Here is a 13,924-nt window from a genome sequence, read left to right as displayed (position 1 = left end):
CAGCTACCACGTCTTATTCGTAACGTATTACTTACTCTATAGTACCACCTAGTGCATTTATGAAGGAATCATTGCATAAAAACAGGGTTAAAATAAAAGTTTCAGGTCCACCTTGTAGTTGCGTAACGCTAGCCACTTTGATAGAACACACGCTGCTTCTGCCGGTAGTAACTAACACTACCACACAATAACCCTAAGGCTCAGCATCAATAAAGAGCTCAGGCATGCGACTGAGGACACAGGATAGATCACTTCCTTTTCCGGTCACACCCTCCAATGAGAGCTAAGCTCTGTGGGCTCGAGGGGGCGTTTCCTTTAATGCTATTGGGCGACTGATGACTCGCTTCCGCGTTTGTAAGTCTCAAAATGGCTGCTGCTGCTGCAGCTGTTGTTAGGGAAGTTGTCACTTGATTGACAACGTGATTGCGGACGGAGTGCGCTTTCCCAAAAGCGCAGCGGCAGTTCTGCATGCACCTGCAAACAGTCTTCTCTGCGCCCCGTGAAATGTGTGCCGTCAGATGGAAGGAGCCACGCTGCATGAGCTGGTGCGGACGGCGGGGTGCGCTCATGGGCGCAGAGTCGCTGTGCGCTTCGAGGACGGCACCGGTGCAGCCTGCGTTTCGCGCACTTACGGCGAGCTCTTGGCTTCGGCTGACGAGCTGAGCACCCTGTTGAAGAGGTGCCGCCACTTTCGAAACGAAAGGGTTTTTGGTTTGTATTGCCAGCCAGGGATAAATCTTGCCAGCTGGATTCTGGGGTAAGTCGACTTTCCTGTTTGACATCGCCGCTGTTCTCGTTAATGGTTGAAAAATAAACAAATCCGCACGATTCATTCTCTCGTTATTTTATATGTTAGGTGATCATTAGCGTATTCAGGTTGTTTTCAAGGCAAGGTACACCTAGATCGTAGTAAATTAGTTGTTTGTTTTTTTGCCCAGGGTTTAATCGGCTTTTGTACTGTGCAACATCACTGACAATTTCTGTGGATCCTAAAACGCGTGAAGGAGGAGTATGCCACTATTCTGTTACGGGGCTCACAGCATTGCTCACAGCTCGTGTAGAAAATGCTGCGAGTTCAGTGTTTGATTAATATCCTCTTTCTGGCGTCCTGTCCAACAGAATTCTGCAGGTTCCTGCTGCCTACCTGCCGGTCGATCCAGAAGCCCCCTCGCAGCTGTCGGCCGGCGTTTTGCTCCGGAGCGGGCTGGAGTACGTCCTCGTCCAGAGTGATCTGATTCAGGTGAGGCGTTCAAACCCCACTTTTGTGTTCAGGTGGAAGTTAAGCTCTGCCAGCATCCAGTGTTAACAAGCACTTTCATTGCATTATGGAGCATTATTAACCTCGGTCAGGCTACAATAACAACAGGCTAAGACATCACCCAGCTATTTCTTGAAAGAAGCCAGGGTGTTATTACATACTCCTACAACCCTCTGTGGAAAAAAAACAGAACTGATCTCTTCTAATCCGTTTTAAATGTAGGCTAAGTTCACAAATCATTCAGCACATGAGAAATGGCATGTGAACTGCCACCTCCTGAAACCTTCTGTCAGGAAATACTGCTCTGACAGAAACTCATAAACTCAAGGGCAGCCACTGTGTGTTACTGTGATCTGCAGAAAGTCCTGCTGATTGGCCTGTAGGTGGTGATGTTGTCTTTTAGCTGAAAAATGGGTACATTATGTTTACAGTAGGTGGTAAGCCTTTCTGTTATGTGTTGTGTGTCTTGTTGGTGTTCAAGAAGGTGTGTCAGGCACTAGAAAGAGCAAAGAATCCCTAGCCTGTGTGTCATGGATAAATTCCTTACTGGAGTCTCGGTTTGCAGGAGTCAGAGGCTTTGTTAGTGGGGATGTGTTGTAGTAGTTCAGGTGGGGAGCTGCGTCAGCATGCGTAGGCTGCAAAGGAACAAGTAATAGGTTTATTCCACGCTGAAAAGAGAAGAAAGAACACGCAATGTTTCGGCTGTGGAGCCTTCGCTCACACCCGAAGAAGGCTCCACAGCCTAAACGTTGTGTTTTCTTTCTTCTCTTTTTGGAATGCATTCTAGCCTGCCATGAAACAGCCAAGGGTCGACAGAGATAGAGTACTGCTAGAGCATAAAGCATCCTTCAGATGACAGGAGTTTTACTTTTTAATTTCAAATAAGTCGCTGGAAGCTCTTCCTTCTGGCTTAATGCAAGCATGTTGGATGTACAGTGCAAAACAAGAAAGGTCAAGATGTTATAGAAATGTTTACATAGAGTGAGATATTAGGGCAAGTCAGACGGCAGTTCACAAGTAATTGAAAACAAAGTTATGATGTTACACACAAGTTTTAAATGATTGTTTAAATGATGAATGTTTTAAACAGTAAGGTTATTAGACCGTGGTAAAGTTTTTTTTTTTTGCTAACCAAGCAGAAGAAGGCCTGTTGTCTGAGATGTACTGAAACAAAGGTTTTCATTATTTAAACCTGCTTTTTTAGATAAACTCACAACCTTAATGCCTACTTTCTCTTTCTGTGGTGTCGCCAGCGGTTCCAGAATTCGTTTTCGACTTACTTGCAGCTGGAAGTAAGCGAAGAGCTGCCGAGCCTGAGCGTCCTGCTGCTCACGGTCCGAGGAAGGGCGCCGAGCAGCCCGCTGGCCGGCGGCGGCTGGGGAGAGAGGGCCGATGCGCGGGCGGACAGCGGGGCACCGGGCTCCCTCGCCTACATCCTGCACACATCGGGGACCACAGGACCCCCCAAAACAGTCCGAGTGCCCCACAGCTGCATAGTACCCAACATTTTGCATCTCAGGTGAGCGTGCACAATAGTTAGAACCCAAGCATTTCCTTTCTGTGTTCAGTTGCTTGGGCGGACTCCTTAGTTTTTCAGCAGTCCATGGATGTTCCCTTCAGTTCTAGGCTTATTGATCTTTTTTGCATCATGATGACCTGCTTTATTCCTTTGTAAATTATAGCTTGTTTGGATCGGGGGCTTGTCCATACAGCTTGTTGGGGTTCACTATACAGTCTGACCCCAGAGGATGCATCTTGATGAGCTGAGCAGTAGAAAGCTACTGTTGGCCCTCTGTTGACATTGCTGGGGTTCCCTGAAATGCTGCCATGGCTGCCCTTCACAGGTCTCTGTTCCAGATGACGCCAAAGGACGTGGTGTTCGTGGCCTCTCCTTTGACCTTTGACCCCTCAGTGGTGGAGCTGTTCCTTGCTCTGTCCACTGGAGCGTCTCTCCTGATCGTTCCCTCCGTCATTAAAATGATCCCCAGTAAACTGGCTGAGATTCTCTTCAGGCATCACCACGTGTCCGTCATGCAGGTAAGCTCTTCGTGCAAGTTTGTGCACTCAGGCCATTCAGGTTAATGTGTTGCTGTTTTGTGAATCGCAGGATACAGTAAGAAAACCATTCACACTCTGTCATGTTTGATTAGCGATTTTATTGGAGACTGTTATTTTCTCTATAATAAACATTTTAAACAATGAACTGCTTAAAGTTCTTTTTCCAGGTGAGCTTTAACGTCACAGTTATTAAACTTAATTTTACATGCTTTTGTAAATTAGTCATTGCAGAATTATTAAAACTAAAGCATTTTGTTGGAATGTGTTAAAATCATGCTTGTGAAATTTAAATTTATCAGTAGTAAATGTGAAACATTCAGTTTTCCAGTTGCATGCAAGCATAGCATTCATGGTCTGTTTTTTTTATTCGATTTCCAGTATATCCAGTCTTTTGCACATATGATAGAAAAACTTTTCACTGTGTTTGAGTAAAGAATTAAAGTGTGTTTAGTCCTTTTTTTGTATCTGGCATGTGTCTGATGTGTTGCTAACAGAAGGCGTACTTCTGCTTCAATAGACTGTTTTCAAAGTAAAGGTGTTGGGAGGGGAGGGGGAAGACTCAACTGCTCACTACAGCATCTCTGCTCCGAACCATAGAGAGCAGAACAGAATTGCACTTGTTCAGCACTAGGTGGCGCTAAGCTTTCAAGAGTGCTGGCTGTACGTACACAGAGCATGAGACTTCGTTAAGCACATGGAAGCCTCTGTATGCATATGGTATCTGGACCACTTTGCTCCACCAGTTAGGAGACCCTGTGTCCAAGGCCACCACTGGCAGGCTTGGTTCTCAGCCAGCAGGCCCAGGCTGTAGGTCTCCTCTGGCTCTCCAGACAGACTTTCAGGCTTTAGATGAATCAGGACCTGCCTCCAGACCTGCAGTGACTCTTGCACCAGGGCAACGTAGAACAATGTGCAGCACTTTTATAAATATTAGAAATTGAACCTAGTTTGCCAAAACCTGTAACACTGTCTTGCTGTAATGCGTTGTACCAGTTCTAGTAGCTGTTTGGTTCAGTTTTACTCAACTGGTGGTGTGAAATTTTTTTACCCAAGTAGGATTTAGGAAAACTATTAAAAAGGATAAATCACAACATGTTAAGTTTCGGTTTACAAAAGCACTTTACAGAGAGCATGTTTTTTCATTGAAAATTATTTTTTTGTACAGCAGAGCAGAAGTCGAATCCAGCAGTTCAGTGTTCTTTCCATGAGGTAGCAGTTTTGGATTTCATATAACCTTGAAAATAATCAGATCGTGCTTTCTTTAGCAATGCTCTGTTTTTCTTGGTCCAATCCAAGTGATTTGCATTTGCCTAGGGAGAAATATTCACGCTCTGTTGCGAATGTGACCCAGTTGTTGAACATTTGTTTCGGTGTCGTGAGTAGAGTCCCTGCCGTGTAGCTGTTGTGAGCAGGCTGACCTTTCCTCTCCCAGCCCGGAGAATGCGAGGGCGCTCCGTGGGCTTGCAGTGCTAATGGAATTATCCTCTCCCTGTGTCGTCTGCCTAGGCCACTCCAACATTGATCAAAATGTTTGGCAGCAGCCTGCTCCGAACTACAGTGCTGTCGGCCGCCACCTCCTTACGCGTTCTGGCACTTGGCGGGGAAGCTTTTCCTTGCCTGTCTGTCCTCAGGAGCTGGAAGGAGGAAGGGAACCAAACCTTGGTCTTTAATCTCTATGGCATCACCGAGGTGTCCTGCTGGGCAACCTGCTACCAGATTCCAGAAGGAGCTGTCGGGAGCAGCTCTGCGTAAGTGCTGTTCTCATTTTCCCTGGCCCGTATTGCAGAGGGAATATGTGGAAGGGATGAGCAGCCACGTGCGGCAGCCTTGCCGACCCCACTGATGCAGATCTGTTTCACTCCCATGACATCCTGGGTTTTCCGAGCTGGGATGTGTGGCGCTTGTGAATTAAAAGAAATAGCAGTGGTGACTATTGCAGCTAGCCAGCAGTCAAATCGCCCTGCAGCTCTCAACTGGCAGCCCACTGCAGCTCAGCAGGTGTGAGCCTGGTCACGACCTGGATGGGAGACCCCCTGGGAAGCTATGGTTGCTGCTGGAAGAGGTGTTAGTGGGGCCAGCAGGGGGTGCTCACCCTACGGGTGTACGTGGCGCCCCATCCAGGGTGTACCCTGCCAGTTTGGCCAATGACATGACTATTGCACCTTGCATTGCTGTGTAAACAAAGGAACAAGGAGAAGGTTTTCCATTTACCATTAATACTTTACAGTCTCAGTTGACGTCCTTTAAACATCTTGTACAGTTAGTGATGTACTTGGAGAAGCCCAAGCAGAAGTAGTTTATTCTTCAGATTCGTGACTTTTCTCCGCGGTCTCTTTGCCTTTGTAAAGGGATACTGACTCCGTGCCTTTGGGAACCCCGTTGCTTGGAACCACAGTGGAAGTCAGGGATGAGCGTGGCAGCGTGATCGCCCACGGAGAGGGGCAGGTATTCATAGGTATTTGAGCAAGATGCTATATCACTAAGATTCACTTGCAGCCATGGCCCAGGTGTCACGGATTTGAGACGACCAAGACCTGGATTCACTAAGCAGTGGCTCCCAGTTTGCAGTCTTTGGGACTGGTCGGGCAGGGCCATCTTGGTGAACAGGTGACCCTGTCCTGGGACTTCCTGTCCTGCAGGACTGTGATGCGTCACTGACAGACGTGCCTCTCCTCCAGCTGGCGCAAACGCTCCTGCAGTGCATTGTGGGATCTGCAGTGTGCCCAAAGAAAAGGGAAAAAAACAGGAATAAGAAACAATTGGCGATTCGAAGAGATTCGAAATTGGGTAGGAATGAAATGAAAAATGCAGAACTTTTCTCTTTTAAAAAGTTTTTTTTTTAACATTGCTTTTGAAGCTGGCGTCCGCAGTGTAGTTTGTAAACGCGGTGCTCGAGGCGGCTGTGTGACTGTGGGGTTTGTGCGGTTTGTGCAGGAGGCGGCGGGAGGGTGTGTTCCCTCGGGGATGAAGCCGAGGCCGCGGCTCCGGCCGCGATGCGCGGGACGGGGGACTGGGTGGAGCTGCGGGGTGGTCACATGTACTACCTGGGCCGCAAGGACCGGCTGGTCAAGCGCCACGGCAAGCGGCTGAGCCTGGAGGCGGTGCAGAAGGTGAGGGCCCGTCCGGACAGCTGCTCGCTCGCAAGGGGGCAGGGAGGAGCCGTCGCTTCTCCTGGCCTGCAGGGGAAACATCTGTCCTCGGAAAGGAAAGGAGAGCAATCCAATGATGCTTTAAAGAGCTGGTAAAGCCGTGGTTTGAAAAAGTAGTTGTTTCCGAAGCCTGGACCTGGGGTTGAACTTGACTCCCTGGGTGCACTCTTTTAAAACATAATGTGCCATCAGTCATGTCCGTTTTTTTTCTCACTTACAAAATTAAATTTCTGTCATCGTGGCTCCTGCTTCTAGACGACGTGGATGATGCACCATCTCAAATTTGATTGAATAATAAAAATGTGCCCCCCCCCCCACAATGAAGTAGATTGTGTCAGGTCAGGAGAGGGCAGTCGATTGCCCCGTGTGTGTTACTGGGCAGCTAGATGTCGCAGGATGAGTGTGCTTATGGCAATTCTCTCCGTTGTTTGCAGACCATTGAGCGGCTGGGCCTGGTGGAGGCGTGTGCTGTGACTCTGCATGAGGGGAAGAGGCTCGTGGCGTTCGTGGTGCCTGCCGGTCAGCACACAGACCTGGAGAGCACAGTCCTCCGCAGTCTGTCAGAACTCCTGCCCCCCCACTGCGTTCCCGACCAGCTGCTGTCAGTCGAGGCCTTACCTCTCACGTTGCACGGTCAGCGCACGAGTCACTCTACCGTCGGCGTGTTTGGAAGAGCTTTAGTGCCTGTTTCTTAGCTTTATTATGTTCATATCAAGCTCCATTGCTTCCCGACAGCTTTGCGACCTCGGTACAGATCGGCTGATCTTATAGAGTAGCACTCTTCTGACACCTGGTAACGTACTCCTAGTTATTTAGCAGCTGATATAGAATTATTCTTCCGAGTGTAATCATTTCTTGAGCAGAAGGTGTGGCAGAGTTAGGGACAGCCAGGCCTGAAATTACATGCTGGTGGGCTAAATTTACCATGAAGATTATGCAGTAACATTTTTACTGTCTTACTGCGCAGAATTCTCTAACTGGCCTTTTCTCGTTAAAGCTGAACTACAGTCCCAGCTTTCTCAGACTGGTTATTAAATCTCGGTAACAAAAGGAATAAATTGACGGTATCGCAAAATTCTACAAATTCCGAATTAAGCACAAAATGGTGAACTTTGTGAAAGTGCTGTATGCTCGCCATGCTGTTGGAGACTGCTGGTCATGCGGTGATTTTGTGGTTTGATGGTTTGATGGTTTCCACTCCAGGAAAAGTGGACCTGGCCGAGCTCGTGAAGGTTTATGAACAGCAGAGAGGGCTCTCGGTGCTGCCGGCCGCTCTAAACGGAAGAGCCGACTTGTGGGAGCGCTTACAAGCCCTGTGGAAGGTAACCCGGCAGAAAGGAGGGCCTGTTGTGGCTTTTTTTAACAATTTTCGTTTCATCTATAGATTTTAGGAAAGGAGGGACTCTGCCGACCCATTAAAAGTATCGAGGTCTGTGTGTAGCATTTATAATAAAAATTCTTGTTTTTTTTATCGTGAGTTCTGGGTGCTCTCTGAAAAATGTTTTCTAACCTTGTCGTCGGTTTTTGAGAACTGCCCACAATCGTTAAGAACCAGCATGCACTGGTTTCCCTTGGGGCCTCGCTGCTGTGCGTGAGGCCTTCACACGTGAAGGCCTCTGAACTGAAACCGGCAGTAGCTCCAAGCACCGTGTGATGTTGTGTAATGACCCTTCCTCCTTTAGGACGTTCTTGGTCTTCCCGAAGATGCTGTCGTTCCGTCGGAATCAATGTTTTTGTTCAGCGGTGGAGACTCCATAAAATCTCTCCGCCTGTTAGAGGAGATCGAGGCCGCGGTGGGGCGAGCCACTCCTGGACTCCTGGAAGTCATCCTGAGCCGCCCCTTTTCTGACCTGTACCGCGGCGTCGAAACGGTGGCGTTTCCCGTGAAGCGCGGGGGCGGGGCCCCGGGGTGCGGGAAGAGGCGGCTGGCCGCAGAGGCGTCGCCCGCCGTCGCCAGGCCGCGCAGACAGGAAGCAGCGGGAGAGCATGCTCCGGAGCCCGCGGGCTTTGTGGTTGTGAGGAGAGCCGGTCAGGTCCTGAGGAGGAGCCCGGGCGATTCCGTGCGGGGCGCGCCGAGCGAGGCTCTCCAGGAGAGAACGAGGGACAAGTCGGACGCTTCGCAGGACAGCAGGGGAGCAGCAGCAGGGGGCAGCGTTGAGTCCGGGGCAGCTGCCGGCGCGCCCTCGCCGCAGCAAGAAGACGCGCCCCTTCGGCTGAAGGTGCGGTGGAAGTCGGACACGGGGAAGTGTGTGGACGCGTCCCCGGTGCTGCTGGCCCGCGGCGAGGGCGGGCCCGTCACGGTGTACGTCGGCTCGCACTCCCGCAGGATGCAGGCCGTCGACATGGACTCCGGCGAGCGGAGGTGGGAGCGGGTCCTGGGGGACAGGATCGAGTCCTCGGCAGCCGTGACCAGATGTGGGAGGTTCGTCGTCGTAGGTTGGTATGCATCGCCCCCACCGTCGCGGCGGAGCGCCGTTTCCGATTCCTGACCAGCGGGGCCGTTAACGGGGTGTGTTCTGACCCGCAGGCTGCTACGACGGCTTGGTTTATGTGCTGCGCGCGGACTCTGGCGAGACGCACTGGACGTTTCCTACCGGCAGCTCGGTGAAAAGCTGCCCAACGGTGGACCTTCTGACCGGGCTGGTGTTCATAGGATCACATGATGGTCACGTCTATGCCCTGAATACAGAGGTAACAGTGAGATCTTCAATTGCTACATATTTCTGGGTGTGTGTTTGTGCGGTCTGGGTACATTTCAGTGCAGTGCGCATCTAAACTTTTCAGCTTTGAACATATATTTTAAAAGGCTGCTTTAAATTCTTTGATCGTTTTGCCCTCCAACGGCTTTTCAAAATCTGTTAATTAATCATTATATGCAGCAGAATTGTGAGCTGATTTTCTTTGTTCCTTCTGCGTATTCTTCGGTGAGGTAAGTGGGTAGAGTTCTAAACTTATATTTCTTTATAAAGACCACTACAGACACAATACCTGAAGATTATTTTAATCTTTAGTATAAATTATAGCTGTGTCATTACTTGGCTTCCTGTTCTTGAATTCATTACAAGAAATCGTATGCCATAATGTCTTTTTTTTTTATTCTAATGGCCCCTGATGCAGTGGATAATTCGATGGTAAATGAGACACAATGGCTTTCTAAAATTAATTCTTCTTCCTGTAAAATTGTTCATGATTTATCTTATGTATGAGTCTCCAGGCTTGAGAAAGGATCTTGGCTCTGCAGAATGAAGGTATTTTATGATAATGCATTGCACATTGGTCTGCCTCCAGAAAACTCAAATCTTCCGGCTCTGATTCTGGGCTGTCAGGTTGCCCGCTGGTGTTACTGCAGTCTTGCCAATGTGGGAGTCACTGGTGGCTTGTCGGGGTCAGTTCTCCCTGTACCTCAGGGTGGTGACCGTGCTGCCCTGGAGTTTCACAGCTCAAGGGATACAGGACGATGCCCAGTCCTTCGACCCTGGCTTTAAGTAGAAGAATTAACTTGAGAGCGATATCTGAAATGCTTCTTACACAGCGATCTGGCCAAACCGCACAATATACCAGCGCAAAGAAGGGAAACGGGGCTGGATTTGGTATTGAGCAAGCTGAAAATGGGGATGGGCAGTCTTTGAGGGCAGCAGGATGTCCTGAGTTTCATTTCTCTGAACTGACTTATTTGCACCAATAATTAACTTGGATAAGAAGATAACTTGTCTGTTTAGGTCTTGGTTAGTCACTAAATGGAAAGAGCCTGTAAATCATGTGCTGTCCTTTAAGAACGGCACGACCCAGATGTATCTCTGATGCCACTCTTCAGTAGCACTGCTGTTTTATTTAAAGAGCACTGTATGTTACTGTAAGTTAGGTTTACACTGTGAGATTGTGTGTGCTATGTGTTAGTGTAAATAAGGTTAACAGAGTTAGTGTGTATTCTTTACTGCGTGGACCAGAGTCCACCTCAGTCTTTGGAACGGAGAGCGTTCTTCATTGTAGTAAGCACGCCATTCAGATGCTCCCAGCTGGGCAGCTGTTCTCTGCCCACGCAGTGACATCTGTCTTTCTTTCATTGAATCCTTCGTTTCGCATCCTGTGCGTCTTCAACAGATGTCTCTCTCTCCCTCGTTTCTTTGGCATTTGCTAAAGGAGCAGTTAATTAAATGGCTACAGAAGAGCCTAAATTAACATGATGTTCGGTTTCCTTCACCACATTTTGCAAGCTTGCAGTTCTTTTATTTTTTCGGTGTTGCATAAAACTATTGGCAGAGTGTATCTCTGCTCTCTTTTGAGCTCTGACAAATTACAATCTGGTGGCCTTCAGTGGATTGTGAAGAGCATCACAAGGAAGCTGTTCAGGTTTTCTTTCCATTCCTTGGTGGCAGAGAGGGAATGACAGGCAGCCATGTGGACTGATGGCTACAGTTGTCTGTAGCAGCAGTTCCTAGCTCTGCTCCTGAAGAAACAGTGTGTCTGCTGAGTGTCTTTCCTGCTGAGCTCTACAGCTCCGGCAGTGATTGATGGCTTCATTGATCTGCTTGCTTGTTAACTGATTTCCTCAGTCAGTCCCCCAGTGTCAAATATAACTTTATTTCAAGGGTGCCATTAGGAAGATCCAGCACGGAGGACTTGCACAGAACACAGCATTCCCTCAACTTTCTTGCCATTAGTTCTGAGCCATTAGCTCAACGCAGTCCCCAAAAGGTGCATAGAAACGTTTATGGAGTCAGTAGATTTACAGTGCATTCAGATGGATTTTAAAACTTAACCTGTCCGACACTTGTAAACATCCTCATTTAAAGGAAGAAGATGTTAATATGGGCCGGCACTCATGCTGTCTCGCAGCTCCGGGGCCCTGGGTTCAATTCCTGGGGTGCTGTCTGTGTGGAGTTTGTATGTTCTTCCTGTGTTCGTGTGGGTCTTCTCTGGGTGCTCTAGTTTCCTCCCACAGACGTGCTGGTGGGTTAGTTGGCGTCTGGGGGAATTGGCCCTGGTGTGAGTGTGTGTGTCGGTGTGTGCCCTGCGACAGACTGGCGTCCTGCCCAGGGTGTACCCCGCCTTGCGCGTGTTGCTTGTTGGGATAGACTCTGTGTCCCCCACTGGAAGAAGCGGTTAGTAAAAGGATGGATGGAAAAGTTGTTAATATGTCAAACGTCACTTGGGCTAGTTTACCAATTAAAGCGTATCGTTCGGAGTGATCCGTTCCACAACAACGTGCAAACGTGCTTTATGTGGAGCATTCTTTTCATACTAGGAGAATCGTGACACTCCAGCAAAATAATCGTCTTATTTCTACTTCATTAAGCAACTTCCTTCGGTGGTGTGCAATTTGAATTTCATTATCCTTCCCAATGTTCAGCCTGAAATGCATCATCCTGCCGTTGTTTTCAGGCGGTGACTTCACGTGGAAATGACCGTCCCAGCGGGGCAGCGGGTTCGCAGGCTGAGCTGCCTGTGGTCGTTTGCCGACGCGGCAGGCCGTGGGCGTGCTCTGCGCGGCTGTTGACGGTGTTCCTCTCGGTCCGCAGGCCCGCCGCTGCGCCTGGAGCCGGCACTGTGGGGGCGGCGCGGTGTTCTCCTCCCCAGCCCTGCACTGCTCGCCGAGGCAGCTGTACGTGGCCACGCTGGGGTCCCGGCTCCTGGCCCTCAGCCCGGTAGGTGGAGAGTCTGCCAGCTCTGGGGGGAAACCCAAGCTTCTCCAAAACCTTCTGTGCTTGTTTTCACAGGGGGAAAGATTTGAAAGATTCAAAAGGAGTGGCTTTTTTTGTAGAAATTGAAAGCTCTTGAATATACTCATTTTAGATTAAGATGAGTGGTTCTGCCTTCTAAATTTGGTCCCCATGCATCCCAGTTTTTGATTTTCCATGTGAATACGACAAAAACGTGAATGACATGTAAACCTACACACCTCCGTTCCAGAGGCACTGCTGTACTGGGCGGAGTATCGGCGGGTCTCATTCGGCTAACCTGGTATGTTTATGAATATTATCGCTGCTTAAAACATGAACAATGGCAGGAAAACATTAACGTTTGGCACGTTTTATTCCGACTCTGGAACCTGAGACGCACAGCACGATTGCTGACTGTGTAGCACAGCATATGTCCGTGAGCACGAGTAAAAAGATACACCTGCATCAATTTTTAATGTTCTGTTTCAGCTGACTGCCTTGCTTGTTGCAGGACAGCGGAGACACAATCTGGGAGCATGCCGGCGCCAGGCCCTTCTTCTCCTCCCCCTGCTGCTCGGAGGAGGCTGTGTGTCTCGGCTCTGTGGACGGCAGCATACTCTGCTTCAGCCACGCTGGGGAGAAGGTGAGGACGCTGCGTCGGCGCTGGTCAAACCTCCCTCTTCTGCCCCAGCGCCGAAGTGAGCCTTTTGCAAAGTGTGCATGCAGAAAACCTCACCAAGATTTTATCTTAGAAAATCAGCTGCACTGCGGAAAACTGCTTCAAAATCAATGATCAATCAATGATCAGTGATGGTGTTTGGGGAATAAGAGAGCTTGATAAGCACAAGGCAAAACAGAATGTAGGGTCCTGGTCGTGCGGCTGTGTTGACATCAGGCTTCATCTCGCCCTCTCTTCCAGCTCTGGCAGTTTTCCACTAGCGGCCCGGTCTTCTCCTCTCCCTGCCTGGCGCCGGCGCCTCCTGCTGGCTGGAGGCTGCTCTGCGGCTCCCACGACGGCTCCGTCTACTGCTTGAGCGCCCGCGGCGAGCTCCTCTGGCGGTTCCAGACGACGGGGAAGGTGTTCTCCAGCCCGTTCGTCTTCGGCGGGGCCGGGGGGCGGGGCTGCCCGGCGCTGGTGGCCGCGACATCGGCGGACGGCAGGCTGTGGGTCCTGGACGCTGCAGACGGGGCGCTGAGGGCCTCCCACTCCTTCCCGGGAGAAGTGTTCTCGTCCCCCGTGGTGTGGGGGCGAGGCCTGTGCGTCGGCTGCAGAAATGACTTCGTCTACTGCCTGGAGTTTTAATCCCCGCCGGCGTGCCGCACAGACCCGTCATGTTCGCGAGGCTCTCGCGGCGCTCGCTAAATCCCGTCACGCATGGAACATGGGAGCCTAGGCTCCGCGTGGCAAAGCGCCAGCGGTTCGATCACTGGTGCACCACAGCCGTCGCAGCGGCTGTCTTTGTAATGGTGCATTTCTGCCCTTGTTTCCTTGAGTTGTGTATTTTTATAGACAATAAAACAACCTCCCCTGGCTTTTAAACAGTTAAGTGCTGGGTCAGGTCGGTGGTGGATTTTGGACAGTGAGCTCGTGTTCCTTCTCCGTTTCCATAGTTTCTTGTTTACCTTTAATATTTTTTTGGAGAGGGTTGGGGGGGGGGGTGTCAATTTCAAGTTTACACTGAGAGGGTTGGGGGGGGTGTCATGAAGACAACCTCAAACCATGTTGGGTACTGTTAAGATTTTATAAGCTCTCTAAAGTGGTGTGCGCCGAAGGTTTTTTGAAAAATCATTTTTTATGC

The 13,924-nt window shown here is 49.7% G+C and overlaps 1 protein-coding gene across 3 annotated transcripts; it reads left to right on the top strand.

Moving 5' to 3' along the window:
- The first annotated feature begins 356 nt into the window (after nucleotides 1-356).
- Nucleotides 357-13,707, top strand: aasdh (aminoadipate-semialdehyde dehydrogenase). Of its 3 annotated transcripts, none has more exons than XM_088915135.1 (14): nucleotides 357-757; nucleotides 1,120-1,240; nucleotides 2,512-2,777; nucleotides 3,103-3,295; nucleotides 4,823-5,064; nucleotides 5,665-5,771; nucleotides 6,251-6,426; nucleotides 6,900-7,098; nucleotides 7,669-7,787; nucleotides 8,148-8,901; nucleotides 8,993-9,156; nucleotides 11,985-12,110; nucleotides 12,642-12,768; nucleotides 13,045-13,707. In XM_088915135.1, exons 1-14 carry the CDS (start codon nucleotides 519-521, stop codon nucleotides 13,062-13,064), a joined length of 2,853 nt encoding a protein of 950 aa, XP_088771261.1. In that variant the 5' UTR covers nucleotides 357-518; the 3' UTR covers nucleotides 13,065-13,707. The 3 variants fall into 3 exon arrangements, with proteins under 3 accessions (XP_088771261.1, XP_088771253.1, XP_088771288.1); XM_088915127.1 differs by having other exon boundaries at nucleotides 12,637-12,768; XM_088915162.1 differs by having other exon boundaries at nucleotides 11,848-12,110; nucleotides 13,045-13,669.
- Nucleotides 13,708-13,924: the final 217 nt, after the last annotated feature.

The sequence above is a fragment of the Atractosteus spatula genome, chromosome 1 (genome assembly GCF_055471065.1).
Source record: "Atractosteus spatula isolate fAtrSpa1 chromosome 1, fAtrSpa1.hap1, whole genome shotgun sequence".
Classification (NCBI taxonomy): Eukaryota; Metazoa; Chordata; class Actinopteri; order Semionotiformes; family Lepisosteidae; genus Atractosteus; species Atractosteus spatula.
Note: the sequence above shows the minus strand (reverse complement) of the source record. Positions and strands in the feature narration are given on the sequence as shown.

What these genes read in the sequence shown, in the direction of transcription:
- aasdh (XM_088915162.1), top strand. Translation starts at nt 519, where the DNA reads ATGGAAGGAGCCACGCTGCATGAGCTGGTGCGGACGGCGGGGTGCGCT. An exon ending in CCCAACATTTTGCATCTCAG is followed by an intron (nt 2,778 to 3,102) that starts GTGAGCGTGCAC and finishes TGCCCTTCACAG; the next exon opens with GTCTCTGTTCCAGATGACGC. An exon ending in GCCTGGAGGCGGTGCAGAAG is followed by an intron (nt 6,427 to 6,899) that starts GTGAGGGCCCGT and finishes CGTTGTTTGCAG; the next exon opens with ACCATTGAGCGGCTGGGCCT.